The sequence below is a fragment of the Ipomoea nil genome, unplaced genomic scaffold (genome assembly GCF_001879475.1).
Source record: "Ipomoea nil cultivar Tokyo-kokei standard unplaced genomic scaffold, Asagao_1.1 scaffold2283, whole genome shotgun sequence".
NCBI classification, from domain to species: domain Eukaryota; kingdom Viridiplantae; phylum Streptophyta; class Magnoliopsida; order Solanales; family Convolvulaceae; genus Ipomoea; species Ipomoea nil.
The window spans coordinates 1,048,337-1,062,275 of record NW_017618711.1 but is presented as its reverse complement, the minus strand read 5'-3'; the positions used below and the strand labels follow the sequence as shown (position 1 = coordinate 1,062,275).

Genomic DNA, 13,939 nt, shown 5'->3' with positions numbered 1-13,939 from the left:
CTAGCATAAACCCATCTTATTATTCGATATGTCCAACGATGTGTCCGTATTTAGATATATAATACTTTTAACAAAAATATAATACTATGTCCATGGTTGCAGTAGGCGTTAGGAGCTAGTCGGGCGCCCAGGCAGCGCCTAGCGCCTAAGCGGTCTAGTCGGCGCTTAGGCGGAATCTAGGCGGCGCTAGGCGGTCGCGAAAAAAACAGTAGCAGACTTGCAATTTGACAATTTTAATGAGGTTGTTTTCAACTTTCAATAAAATAACACATCCAAATAAATGACATAATGACAATTCATAAGTCATAACATCAAAAGAATATTAAAAAAAAAAAAAAAAAAAACTCAAATGAAATACCCAAATACTTCAATCATCCAAAGATTGAAAGTATCAAACTAGTCTACGAGTGTATATATGTCATATTATATGTATATGTCATATAAATGGAAAAAATTAGCAAGGTCGAGTCGGTCGGGTTAACTCGACAGAAATTGACGAGTTAACTCGGCGTAATCGGACGAATTAGGCGCTAGGCGGCTAAATTAGGCGCTAGGCGGGCGCCTAGGCGGCCGGTCTCCTATGCGGGAGCCTAGGGCGGAAATCGCCAAGGCCTATGGGCGCCTAGCGCCTAGGCGCCGATTACTCGGTGCCTAGGCGGGATTTTTACAACCCTGACTATGTCATGAGATTCATAAAGTGTATTATATTTTGGTTAAAAACAACTATATCTTTCAAGTGAAATGATAGCGCGCACACACACTACGCACATATATAATCTAAAAAATATAGACAAAAATGTAATTTTAATCCCTCAATTGTTCATTGCTAGCGATTTTAGTCGCTAACTTTTTACTGTATCAATATATACCCCTTCTCTTTAAAAATTTATATTTTTAACCAAATTAGTACATGGATATTTTAAATTTTTATTATCTTTATTCATTATAACATTGTCAGTTTTGGTATTTTATATGCAAAATAGAGATTTTATAACATTTTTCACTAAATTTTTTCTTTTCAATTGTGGTACATCGGGTCCTTATTTTTTCTTACATGACCTTGTTAAAATTATATCTTTATTTTACAAATGAAATACAAAATTAAACAAGATTACAATTAAAGAAGAAACATTAAAAGTATTAAAATATCTATATACTAATTAAAATTTTAATAATTTGATTACATTAAAGATTAAAACTGTAGCTGTTTTGAAGAGTTAGGAATATATATTACAATGATAAAAAGTGACTGAAGGACTAAAATTGCATTTTTCCCAAAATATATATAACGCATTCAACATTCCATTAATAACGACAGCACATGCAATGCGATATCAATCATATATCCATTTCAGGAATTTAAAATTAAATCCGCAGCTGTCTCGATTAAAATACATTTTAAGTCCAGAAGAACACAGATTCTTTAAAACCCATGGTTCGGTGCGAAGAAGCTTCAAATTCTGTTCAAGAAATTAGTGAGGCGAAAAGGTGATAGACTGATAGGGTGAAGATGGAGGAAGCTCTACTATTGCAAAAAAAGGTGGAGAGGAGAGCGTTTGTGGCGGAGTTCAAGAAGGTGAGCTTCATAGCCATACCCATGGTGGTGGTCACCGTTTCCCAGCACTTGTTGAGGGTTGTGGCCATGATGATGGTGGGGCATCTCAGTGAGCTATCCCTCTCCGGCGCCGCCATCGCCACTTCCATCACCAATGTCACCGGCTTCAGCGTTCTTGTAAGTTGCCCTTCTCTAATCGGTCCAGTTTGGAAATTAAAATGTTAGATATAAATAATCTAACTAATGTTCTAGTTGTGTTGTCTCTTGAACGATAGACCGTCAGCCATATTTGTCTCATACTTGATTCATAATCCTAAATAGTGTATTGGTGTCTACTGAGCAGTATGAGTACTGTATCTGTATATGCTATATAATGAATATCTTGAAGCCCATTCATCCAAGTTTATATTAGGCACAGAGTCTGGTTGAATAACAGCTTCTAGTTATTTAGTCCGACCAGACCCCTTAATACGCAAATTATGTTGTGCACACGGTTCCAAAAATGACATCGTTTTAACTAAAAACGTGTCCCACTTAAAAAAAAAAAAAATTCAGGTTCGATTCCCAGCAATAGCATTTTTGTGTGCATAATTTGAATTATATATCCACAATGAATGAACTAAATATCCACAGTGAATGAATAACTAAAAATCCAGAATGAATGAACTAAATATCCAGAATGAATGAACTAAATATCCAGAATGAATTAACTAAATATCCACAATGAATGAACTAAATATCCACAATGAATGAACAACATAATGCTGTTGAGGGGAATCAAAACTGATTTTTTTTTTTAAATGGGACGCGCGTTTTTAGTCAAAACGACGTCGTTTTGCAACATGGTGCACACCGTTGCACAGCATAAGTATTGCCCCTTAATAAGTCTAGTCAACGTGCACCACTTAATTAAGGCCCTAATATGTAATATACAATATATTAGGGAAAATCTTACATAAAATACTGTGGCTAATTGGTTATTGAACTTGATGACCAGTTTGGAATGGCTAGTGCACTGGAGACTTTGTGTGGCCAAGCTTATGGAGCTGAACAGTACCAGAAGCTAGGAGTATACACTTATGCAGCCATAATATCTCTCATTGCAGTGTGTATTCCGATATCTATTCTATGGATTTTCATGGATAAACTTCTAATCTTTATAGGCCAAGACCCACTGATTTCGACAGAAGCAGGGAGATATTCTACATGGCTGATTGTGACCTTGGTTCCATATGCTATTCTTCAAGCTCAAGTCCGTTACCTGCAAACCCAGAGCTTGATCCTTCCGATGCTGTTAAGCTCAATAGCGTCTTTATGTTTTCATGTTCTAATTTGCTGGGCATTAGTGTTTAAGATAAACATGGGGAGTGGTGGAGCAGCATTAGCAATTGGTTTATCATATTGGGTTAATGTGATCCTACTTGGGGTTTATGTTCGTTATTCTTCTTCCTGCAAGAAGACCCTCATCTGTTTCTCATCAAAAGATGTTTTTTCTGGAGTTGGGGAGTTCTTCCGCTTGGCCATCCCTTCTGCTAGCATGGTTTGGTATAGTTTGTTCAATCGCCCCTTCTTTTATTAAACATAATAGAACTCTAGCTTAATTTCGTGTTTTTTTGCATCTAATAGTCTTGAATGGTGGACATCTGAAATAATTGTATTGCTCTCCGGTCTCTTGCGTAATCCTCAACTCGAGACTTCAGTGCTCTCAGTATGGTATGTGAAAGTCCTAGGCTCAGCTCCTAATCCAGATGATTTTTTTGCTCTTGGTACTAAAGATTTGTTTGTTTCTGAAACAGCCTATTGATTGCTTCGATGCATTACTTTGTGCCGTTCTCCATTGGCGCTGGTGCAAGGTCTGCTCTGATACTCTGCTAGACACGTGTTTTGCGAATGAAACAATGTTGAGATTGAGAATTGTTGTTTGCAGCACTCGAGTTTCGAATCAACTAGGCGCAGGAAATGCAGAAGCGGCTCGGGCTGCTGTCTGGGCTGCACTTTTGCTTGCTATTGCAGAGGCAGTAATAGCAAATGCAGCTCTACTCGGGTCCTCCCGTGTCCTCGGTTATGCATTCAGTAACGAGAAGGCAGTTGTGGATTACATTCGCGAAATGGTTCCTTTCGTTTGCCTCTTACTCACAATGGACTGCATCCAGGCCGTTCTATCTGGTTCGTGTACTCATAACTCTCCTTTTCATTTCAAGAGCAGGAGCTTATTATCTTTTTTTTTTTTTTTTTTTTTTTTTTTTTAATGTTATTGACTCTATTACAATGTAGTATCTGTTCATAGAGTACGAGGTTATTGTCTAATGCCCAGAAAATTTGTATTCTGCATAATCCAGGAGTTGCACGAGGAAGCGGGTGGCAACATTTGGGAGCATATGTCAACCTAGGAGCATTCTATTTGGTTGGAATGCCAGTGGCCATACTACTTGGCTTTGTTCTTCACTTAAATGGGAAGGGCCTTTGGATTGGACTAAATTCAGGGGCTACAGTGCAATCCCTTCTGCTTTCTGTCATAACTTGTTTCACTGATTGGCAAAAACAGGTATATTCCCATAAAGCCTAATTAGTGTTCATGTTGTCTCTGTGCTTAGTATCACTATTGTCACGTGTATAGAGTCCGGCACAGCACACAACTCCCGTGCGGCGTCCCGGGCTCATATCCCGCGGACTAGCTTTACCCTCATACGCGCTAAACTGGTTTCGCCCTGTCATGGGCTCATCAGGGAACGTCAAGAGCTCCCGACCAGTTGTGCTCTTAGAATCGCATAGGTCCCCTTCACAGTCAAGTCCAAGAGGCTCTCCAAACTTAACCGGGTCGGCATGCCGGACTCGGCTAGACCTAAGCGTCTAAAGCAAAACACTCTTAACGTTATTGACGTCCCCTTTACCCATTTGGCAAATTAACCAGTTGGCCCATTCAATCCTTGGGTCTTAACACGTCACGAAACACAGTCACTGACACTATCTCCTTCAACTTGGTGAAAGTGCAAGAAGATGTGGTTATGTGATAAATTTTCCTACTAGTTGGCATTTGATAATGAAATGAGATTAATATGGATAATAGTATCTTATTTTGCTGGAAAATTGCAGGGATCAATTGCTAGAGAACGGATCTTTCATGGTGGTAATCCATAAGTGTGAAGGAACTGTTAAGTTGAAACAAATTAACGCTTATGATCAAGATGGTTCTCATTTGCTGATCTGTTGCACCAACATTATTGTACCTTTTTGCACTTTAAAAAAAAAAAAAAAAGATTTACAAAAAAGTTTACAACTACTACACGAAAGTACGCTATGGATGAAGCTTGACTTGTGACCATAGTCGAGACTTACGAGGTAAATTAGTTTAAATTGTCCATAATTGAGTAATTGATGAGTCAAACAAAGAAGCTTTGTAATGCCATCCCGGTTAGTGCATTTTGCACAGTTTTTGAGAATAGATCAAATAGGTGATGTGGATTAGATAAGGTGAGGAGAGAGAAAATTAGAGTTTCTCCTGCAAAGTGTGAGTTTTTTGTGAGTTCCGTACACAGAAAAATAGAGAATGAACGCGTAGCAATGCGCGTTTTGCACACAATGGCGCCCAGCCACGCTCAGTACTTGTATTATTTATTTTTTTCTGCATTTGAACACTGTTTCGTTTTTTCTTTTTTTCTTCTTCTCTTTCCTCATCCTTTCTCCTACTTGGCACCTTAAAAATCATACCAAAAATCTCACTATTGAGGATGCTCTAATTAGCACCTTGTAATTATTAAGTCATCTACCTGATCAACTTGATTTTGAGTTGCCCCTTGCACTTTCTTTTGGATACTAGAATTTGATTGAGAGAATAATAAATAAAGATCAAAACAAGCAAGGACAATGATACGAGTTAATTTTAGTTTTAGTAACTCTTATTATATTATATATTAGAGGTATTATATTATGATAGTACATTATTTCAAAAAAAAAAAAAAAATGATCATCTTCATGTCTTGTAGTTATATTAAAATTCTATATATATGTATATATGCTATGTTTTATCCAAGTGTCTTATACGAAGACAATAAAATTTGTGCTGCACAAATAATAAATGAACATGCATAGAAATATTTGACATAAGTATATAGAGCCAAAATTCAACCAACGCAAGCTCTAATAGAATCATGAGATTATTATACAGAATAACAAAATGTTTACTCTAGTGTCAATGTTGAAGATTGTATAGTAACATTTATTTTAATCAATCTTAAAAATTGAACTTGAATCAATCATAAAGATTAGGTCATGAAGATTAACAATTGTACTTTTTTTTTTCTTTGATTAGATTTTGATAAAATTTTCTCAATTAAATTGTCAGGGAAACAATAAAGTCTATTGCTATCCTAGATGGCAAATTATCTGTCCACATAGTTGTGCGGCAATGTGCGGCAATCGTTATGCTATGGATCCATGTCCAGCATGCATGCTGGACACGGTAATAATACCGTTAGTGGCATTGTTCTCTTCCACTTTTTATTTTTTATTTTTTAATTTCAGACTACTTTATTATAGGAGTATATGTTCATAATTTTATCACTATATGTTCATAATTGTAAATTCATAATGTCAGAGCTCTATGTTCATAATTGCATAACTGTATATTCATAATTGCATAACTGTACATTCATAATTCCATAACTGTACATTCATAATTCAATAACTGTAAATTCATAATTTTTGAAACTCTATGTTCACAATTTTAGAGCTCTATGTTCATAATTTTATCACTATATGTTCATAATGTCAGAGCTCTGTGTTCATAATTCCATAACTTACATTCATAATTCCATAACTGTACATTCATAATTCCATAACTGTACATTCATAATGCCACAAACGAATAACGTCGTTAACAGCGAGAGAAAATCAATTTTTTTTTTTTAAACTGGAATGCCGCGTTTTCCCTTAAAACGACGTCGTTTTGGACTCGTGTCCACGATGCATTGTGGACATGAGTCCGCATTGTGGACACGAGTCCACAGTATAATTTGCGGTTGTATGGAGTGTGGACCACGGTTCAAAATGAAGTCGTTAAATTTTTTAGGGGAAATGGAGGAGGATATCCAAGAATCACTAGTTGATTCTCACAATATTGCTGTGACCCAAGAGGCCGAGTTCATCCTCTCGCACCAATTTTTCCATGAAGCTAGTGACATTCTCATAGTACTTCGTCACCTCATCATCTTCCATGGCTTGTTTAGCAATGGAGTCGGCAACCTTGTTTTGCTCCCTCGGGATATGTTTGAACTCAATTTCTCAGTTCCACTCCTTTGCAGCTCTGCAAAGTGTCACCAAGTTATTGTCTGGTCCCTCATAATGACCATCATTTTCCAGCAGCTTGATAGCGGTTGCACTGTCGGATTCAAACTTGACCCTCTGGTAGCCTCGCTCCCATGCCCTTTTGATGCCCAAGTAGATCCCCCACATCTCAGCCTCTATAGGCTCGCAGGTGCCGATGCGGTGGGAGAAGGCTTCCCAGAATCTGGCATTCTCGTCCCTAATCACCCCCCCGCAAGCTGCGTTTCTGGTGTTTCTGCACGAGCATCCATCCGTGTTGATCTTGAGCCAACCATTTGGAGGTGGAGTCCATGGGTGGCTTCTTCTTGCGTCTTGTTCTCTTCTCTTCTCCACTCCAGCCTCCCGGTTCAGCGCTGCCTCAACGTCCCGAAACTGTCTGCTCAGCCAATCCATTTTTGCATTAATATCGAGCGCTTTGCCATTGAAAACAAACTCGTTCCTCCACTTCCAAATTCCCCATGCGATCATCGTGAACCTTGCGCTGCGCTTCTTCCTCCTTTGCTCGCCTTTTCATCGTGAAGTCGTTAAATTTTATGAGTTAGAATAATGTACTTTATGAGAATAATGAAACTTTTAGGTTAAGATAATGTATTTTATGAGTTAAAATAATATTTCCTTTGTCCAATTTTATTTGTCATACTTACTATTCATTAGTCAAATCAACTCTTTCTTCTTTTGTTTATTTTATTTACTACAGAGTATTATTTATTTATTTTTAAATTTGATTTTTTTTTTTTTTGTGTTTAATAGTACTTTTAGGGTAGTTTCTAAATATAAAAATTTTGTATACTAATACTAAACTAAATATTATGAAAAATTAAACTAAAAATAACTTCAGTCAAGTCTCGTTAACTGAATCAAACACATAAAATTGAACGGAGAGAGTATACATTATACTTTAGAATAATGTATATTACAGAGTATGATTTATAATAATGCATGTTGTAGTAAGTCGCATGAATTATTTTTTACACAAAACGACATCATTTTTGTACCGTGGTCCACGCAATAATTATTGTATCCTTAATCCTAGAAACTAGAAAGAGCTTGTGGGGCCTTTAAACAACTATGGGCCTATGGACCTAAAAGGAACAATTGCATCGAACTTTATATAAACAGCCATGGGCCTTTCACCTCCGGTTCTCTCCGCCGACGACACCGAGGGGTCAACGCCTTATCCTTTCTCAGCGATGAACAGAGAAATGACGGGGAAAGCACTTCACTTCAATGCCCTCCACAGGACAGACACAAATCAGTTCTGGAATCTCAAGGGAGCCAACAACAAAAGGCAAAAGCAATCGTCGGTCCCCGAGTTCTTCCAAGAAAGCTGCTCCAAACTGGAGAGCGCTGTGCTGGGACCCGGCGGCGGCGCTGGCATTGGGTGCGGCGTCGGAGTGGGACTGGGACTGGTCGGAGGTGTGGGTCTGGGAGGCTCGCCGTGGAATCACCTCCGAGTGGCGTTTGGTGTGGGAATTGGGTGTGGCGTCGGAGTCGGGTTCGGGTTTGGGCAGGGTTTGGGGATGGGTATTACATTGGAGTCTCTGAGATCTCGTTTGTTTCCTCCCAAAAAGAAACCCAGAAAATCCCTTGTATTAATATAGTCTGATTGAGATGATTTCCAGCTCTGTTTGATGTAATTTACATTGTTTTGTTTGTTATGAGTCTGGTAATCTTTGAGCTGTTTGATGATTCTTCTGCCAAAAATCGTGCCCTATTATTACTCAAACAAAAACATATAATTTTAGTGAGAAGTTTTACAATACAAATTTGTAATTTACAATAATAACATCGCATAACACTTGTGTGAGACCAAAATTCGTGAGACAAGTCGAATTTTCGATTAATAAGTTAGATCATTGATCGCATTAATTAAAGATCCTATTCGTGTCACGAATTAAACCACAAAAGTTTTTGCTAATAACATCACATGACAATCCTCTCAAACTTTAATTTTGATTTTTTTTTTTTTTTTTTTTTTGGTTTTCATTAGTAAAGAAATCATATTTATATTTAGGCATTCGGAACATGAAAATTTCAGGTATAAAATTTTGTACATTCCAAATATAGATTTTTTTCTTAAAAAGTTAGAGTTTATGTGTATTATGTTAAAATTTTATGTATATTATGTATTATGTTATTATGTATATTATCCTTTCAAAAAAAATTATGTGTATTCATTTATAAAATTCTATGTTTTCAGGTATAAAAATATGTGTATTTTATTATAGAATTCTGTACATTCGAAACATGATTTTTTTTAATTTTATTTTAAGAAGTTAACAGACACGCGAAAAGGTACATAACGACGTCGTTTTGGGTCAGAGCGCACAATGGTACACGGTATAATTTGCCATCCAAACTAACTAAATCAAACTTTTTCAACAAAGTTGTTTGAAGAAAATAATATTCTTCCAAAAAGTTAAACCCCAACCCCACTTTGTGCTTACTACCCCTTCACTTTGAGAGGTTGCTCCCACACTATGCTGGTCATTCTTCCAAAGTTTCACCTGTGAGACCAGTTGAGCTACTTGCTCCCAACACTATGCTGGTCATTCTTTCAAAGTTTCACCTCACCAGTTGAGCTACCCATGCGGGTGAAGAAAATAATATGAAAAAAATGATCAAATAAGCTACTTAATTTTATTTAAAAAATTAATTAGGTACTTAACTTTTTTAAAAATTACAATTAAATTCATAAACATGTTATTTTAAATATTTAAGTCCAAAAATCAATTAGCAGGTTACCTAGGATTTCGACGACTTTTCATACACTTTTCGGTAATAGTCACCGGTAACCAGACAGTCGCCGATTGCGTTTGGAAGAGGCGACCAACTGGTTTACCTTCTCCTAAGTAATCTCATACTTTTCATTTTTACTTCAGACTTCTCCTCAATCAAAACAATATTACTCGAAGATTATGTATAAGAGTAACATGTATATGAAGACTCATGAAATTTTTTTTAAAATTTTTTACAAAATGATTAATTTGTATTTTAATAATTTGGACTTTCAACATAATTAAAGAGTAAAATTGGTATAGTGTAATAATTCATGGTAAAAGTGTAAAACTGCAATTTTCCCATTATTTTCTATTGGCTAACAAAACTAGTTGTGTCACCGCGATGTAACGTTATAATTGTTAGATAAGTATACGATAGCTAAAACATTACCAGAATCTTTATAAAACCCCTTTCCCCTCAAATCCAAGATTTTCCGCCACCGTATTCGGCTAATGGAGCCGCCATTTCCGCCTCCCTCCGCCGCGACACACTCCCTTGTTGATGCACCGCCGTTCCCTCCGCCTCCTGCTTTCACCACCAAGCTCCGTCTTATGTGCAGCTACGGCGGGCATATAGTTCCCCGCCCCCAAACCAATACCTTCTTCTATGCCGGCGGCGAAACTCGTATAATCGCCGTGGACCGCCTCACGACCGCCTTTTCACTTGCTTCCCTTACGGCCCATCTTTCCCGCTCTCTGTATAACAATCGCCCCTTCTACCTCAAGTACCAGCTCCCCGACGAGGGCCTCGACTCGCTCATCTCCGTTACTACCGATGAGGACCTCCAGAACATGCTCGAAGAGCACGATCGCAGCGCCTCATCTACCTCTCCTAATCCTTCCCGCATCCGATTGTTCCTCTTCCCCGTCAAGCCCGAATCGCTCCTCGACTCGAAAGCGGAATCGTGGTTCTCCGATGCGTTGAGCAATACTAGGATTGAGCGGAGAGTTCAGTCGACTGATTCGAACCTACCTCGTGCGTTGATAGGGTTTGATATTGCTGGTGGCTTTGATTCGGTTTCCGGCGAAGGCCTGGCGCAGAGTTTGAGTAACGGTGGAGGTGGAGTTGGAGATGCTAAACATGGGTTGGATTATGGAGGTTCTGGACACGAGTCCCTGGTCTTGGAGACAAGTTCTTCGTTTGGGTCTACGAGTTCCTTTATTTCCATGTCGAGTTTGCCGGCGTTTGGGGTTCACGGCGAGGAAGGGACTGTCAATTTGCAGGATAAGAAGGTTAGAGTGCCCTCTTCAGCTTCAATTGAAAGGTGCGTACTTTACTTCACTAGATTGCCTGTAATTCTTTGTGTGTTAAATGCGGGAGGTGAATCTGATTGAAATTGGAAGTTATGTATAAATTATTTGCCTGAAAGAGTTAAGGAAGAGGCCTTTCATGCCTCAATCTTCTGTTTTCATCTGGATTCTTTAGTTTTTACTCTGTGTATTCTTAATTTGTAATGGCTGCAACTGAAGTGGTATATTCATCGAACTGTATAGTGATAACAGTGTTGGAAGTGTTGCATCTCAACCCAAACCTGCAATCTGCCAAGAATCATATGCCCAAGTTTCTGGAATGGCCCCAAGCTGCTGTACTGTTGAACCAGAAAGTCCTATGGCTATGGCTAACCCATCAACTATGATTCAGCCCCAGAAAATGGTTCAGGTTTCAGGTTATGAATTCCCGCAACAGGCTGATGGGAAGCTGTACAAACCCGGAATGCAATATGTCCATGGAGGTCCTTACTATGTACCTCAATATCCGACAACCACATCACAATTATCATCTTGTTATCCACTGTACCATGTTCCTATGCTACCACCACAGCAGCAGCAAAGCCCGTATCATGTAAATCAACCATACCCAATTTATTTGGTACCCGTGGTTCCAAATCAATCTCTAAATATGCCAATGCAGAATGATGCTATAGATATTGCTTCGATTCTGCCCCCCTTGCATCTGCAAGGAGCTGTGATCCCTCCACCAGTTAAACATGTACCTGAGCCAGCAGCAAATATGCAGAGTGATCTCCCCGTTTCAGCTGCTCCAGCTAGTGTGCCTTCTTCCAAGTGTCAGCAATCGTTTGTTGGGCCTCTCGAGCCAAAGCCTGTTGCTACAACATCAATTGATACTGTTTGTAATGGATTTGACGATGATCTTTCATACAGTCAGATATATAAAACTCAGCCTCCAGTTCCATCATTTATATCTCAGTGCGAAACCATTACAAAGGGGGCAACAGTACAGTTATCTGAGTCCTCAATGCAGCAAACCCCGAATGATGTGACAGCCCAGGTCTCATCCCTTCTACAACAATCTTGAAATACTGTTTATAGAATTGCAAAATTTTGGTATGTTTTTCTTCTTTTTCAAGTTTGCAGTCTTGGTCTGTTGTTTTCTTTTATTTCCCCACTTTCTATATTTGTTTATTTATTTGTTCTTTCTCTGCCCATTCCCTGCCTACTTCCGGCAAGGAAAAGCCGAACAGTGTTAAAGGTCATTCGTTTTATATATCTTGGAAATGTGGAACTTTCAAGTTACTATGGAAATGTTGTAACCTGGCTTCTGAATTTTGTATTCAGTATGAAGTTCTTGTAAACTTCAAAGAATGTTGGGGATTTATAGTCATTAGTGTGGATGTGTGTGCTCTTGTTATGCTTACTGGAAGTGATTAGTACATGAAAGAAGGCAAGAAGGTATTTAAGTATGGACTTTCAATTGCTTTTCTTGTATTGATCCTCCTCTTCAGCCTCTTAATATTTTTGTTCTCTGCTATATATATTATCTCAGTTCTTGTACATGCTTGTCTAATTGAACAAACCCTGCAAAGTTGGAGAGAACATTATGTTAAAGAATTTCATTCAACAAGGACTCAAATAGTCAAACTCAATCTGGGTAGCACTTTGCCCCTTAATTGAACCGATCTGGTGCGAATGAAAATTAATCTGAGTATGGTATGAGCTTAAAGGTACCTCTCTCGTATGAAAAAACCAATCTGGCCAACATTTTGCCCCTTAATTAGATTCGCCCAGTGTGAATGGGAATTAGACTGAGTATGATATGAGTTTAAAGGAGCCTCCTATTGTTAGGGTCTGTTCAAGACACCTCATGGTTTGACAAAAAAAAAATAGTCACACTAACAAGAATTAGAATGTATTTTGTTACATGTTACTCCCAGTGCTCTTGCCACAAAGTTTATTTTGGCTTCAGTCTGTGATATTAGTGGTTTTCTTCAAGGTAAGAGCCCATTCTGTCTTGCCAAATCTGCTTTCCCTCCTCCCTTTATACTGTTTTTGGGGCTACAAATCTTGGCAAACTAGTGGACCAAGATGCTTAGCGATTTCCCACCATATTTGTTGCCCTAGAGGATGGGGTGAATAGATTTGTTATCTTTTTGAAAACTTTTGCAAACTAACGGTGTTGTAAATTTGAGTTTTACACAATGGAAATAATGTTTAAAAAAATTTATTTGTTCCTTTGTAAATTTGTAAGTTGTAACACTTGAACGGAAAAGTAATATATTTTGTATTTTGTATTTTTTTAAAATCCAAACAAAAATTGATATCTGATTATAACTGTCCGAATCCAAAATTATAAATATTTGACGATTTTAACTAATTAAATGATGGATTGGATATAAAAAATAAAAATAAAAAATCAAACAGATGGATGGTTCATACATTCGAACCGTCTGAACCCATCTGATGCACACCTTTACCTAGCGTGCACCTTCATATAATGGTTGTGGACTTTTTGTAAATAAAAAAATTACTTCAATATAGTTAATAAATAAAAAAGATTTTATTGTTAAAAAAATTTAAAAAGAAAAATGACATTATTATTCAAATAAAAAAAAAAAAGAAAAAAGTATTCTCTCTAACTTTGCTTTCTCTCCTATTTTTGTCTTCTTCCAAGAAGTAAAGCCCCTACGACTTGGTGCTGCTGGTCGACGCACTGATGGAAGTAAAGCCCTTACGACTTGGTGCTGCTGGTCAACGCACTGATGGAAGTTGGTGCTGCTGGTCGACGGACTGATGAAGCGTTGGGCCGGTGGTGCCATTAGTAGACTCCATCCTCCGACTGTTTTAGGAACAAGTGTTAGATCTCAGATCGTTTTCAAAGAAGGTTTCAGGGACTCTCTAGATCTGACAGGTTTTTTACATTATTTATTTATTTATTTATTTATTTTGCTTTCTTTTGGTTCTACGTTATCTCTTTGTTCCTTTGAATAGTTTGTTTCTTCCTATCGTCTCTCTAGCGAGTGTTTCCCTCTCGTTTCTTTGACGA

General features: G+C 37.9%; 2 protein-coding genes across 3 annotated transcripts; both read left to right on the top strand.

Moving 5' to 3' along the window:
- The first annotated feature begins 1,363 nt into the window (after nucleotides 1–1,363).
- On the top strand, nucleotides 1,364–4,756 carry LOC109151099 (protein DETOXIFICATION 14-like). The gene is made up of 7 exons (XM_019299012.1): nucleotides 1,364–1,732; nucleotides 2,553–3,100; nucleotides 3,182–3,268; nucleotides 3,352–3,408; nucleotides 3,483–3,721; nucleotides 3,895–4,100; nucleotides 4,649–4,756. Exons 1-7 carry the CDS (start codon nucleotides 1,511–1,513, stop codon nucleotides 4,691–4,693), a joined length of 1,404 nt encoding a protein of 467 aa, XP_019154557.1. The 5' UTR covers nucleotides 1,364–1,510; the 3' UTR covers nucleotides 4,694–4,756.
- A 5,290-nt stretch (nucleotides 4,757–10,046) lies between these two features.
- On the top strand, nucleotides 10,047–12,359 carry LOC109151402. 2 transcript variants are annotated; one of them, XM_019299420.1, is made up of 3 exons: nucleotides 10,048–10,682; nucleotides 10,767–10,922; nucleotides 11,152–12,359. In XM_019299420.1, the coding sequence occupies exons 1-3, from the start codon at nucleotides 10,111–10,113 to the stop codon at nucleotides 11,972–11,974; spliced, it is 1,551 nt and encodes a 516-aa protein (XP_019154965.1). In that variant the 5' UTR covers nucleotides 10,048–10,110; the 3' UTR covers nucleotides 11,975–12,359. The 2 variants fall into 2 exon arrangements, with proteins under 2 accessions (XP_019154964.1, XP_019154965.1); XM_019299419.1 differs by having other exon boundaries at nucleotides 10,047–10,922.
- The last annotated feature ends 1,580 nt before the right edge of the window (nucleotides 12,360–13,939 follow it).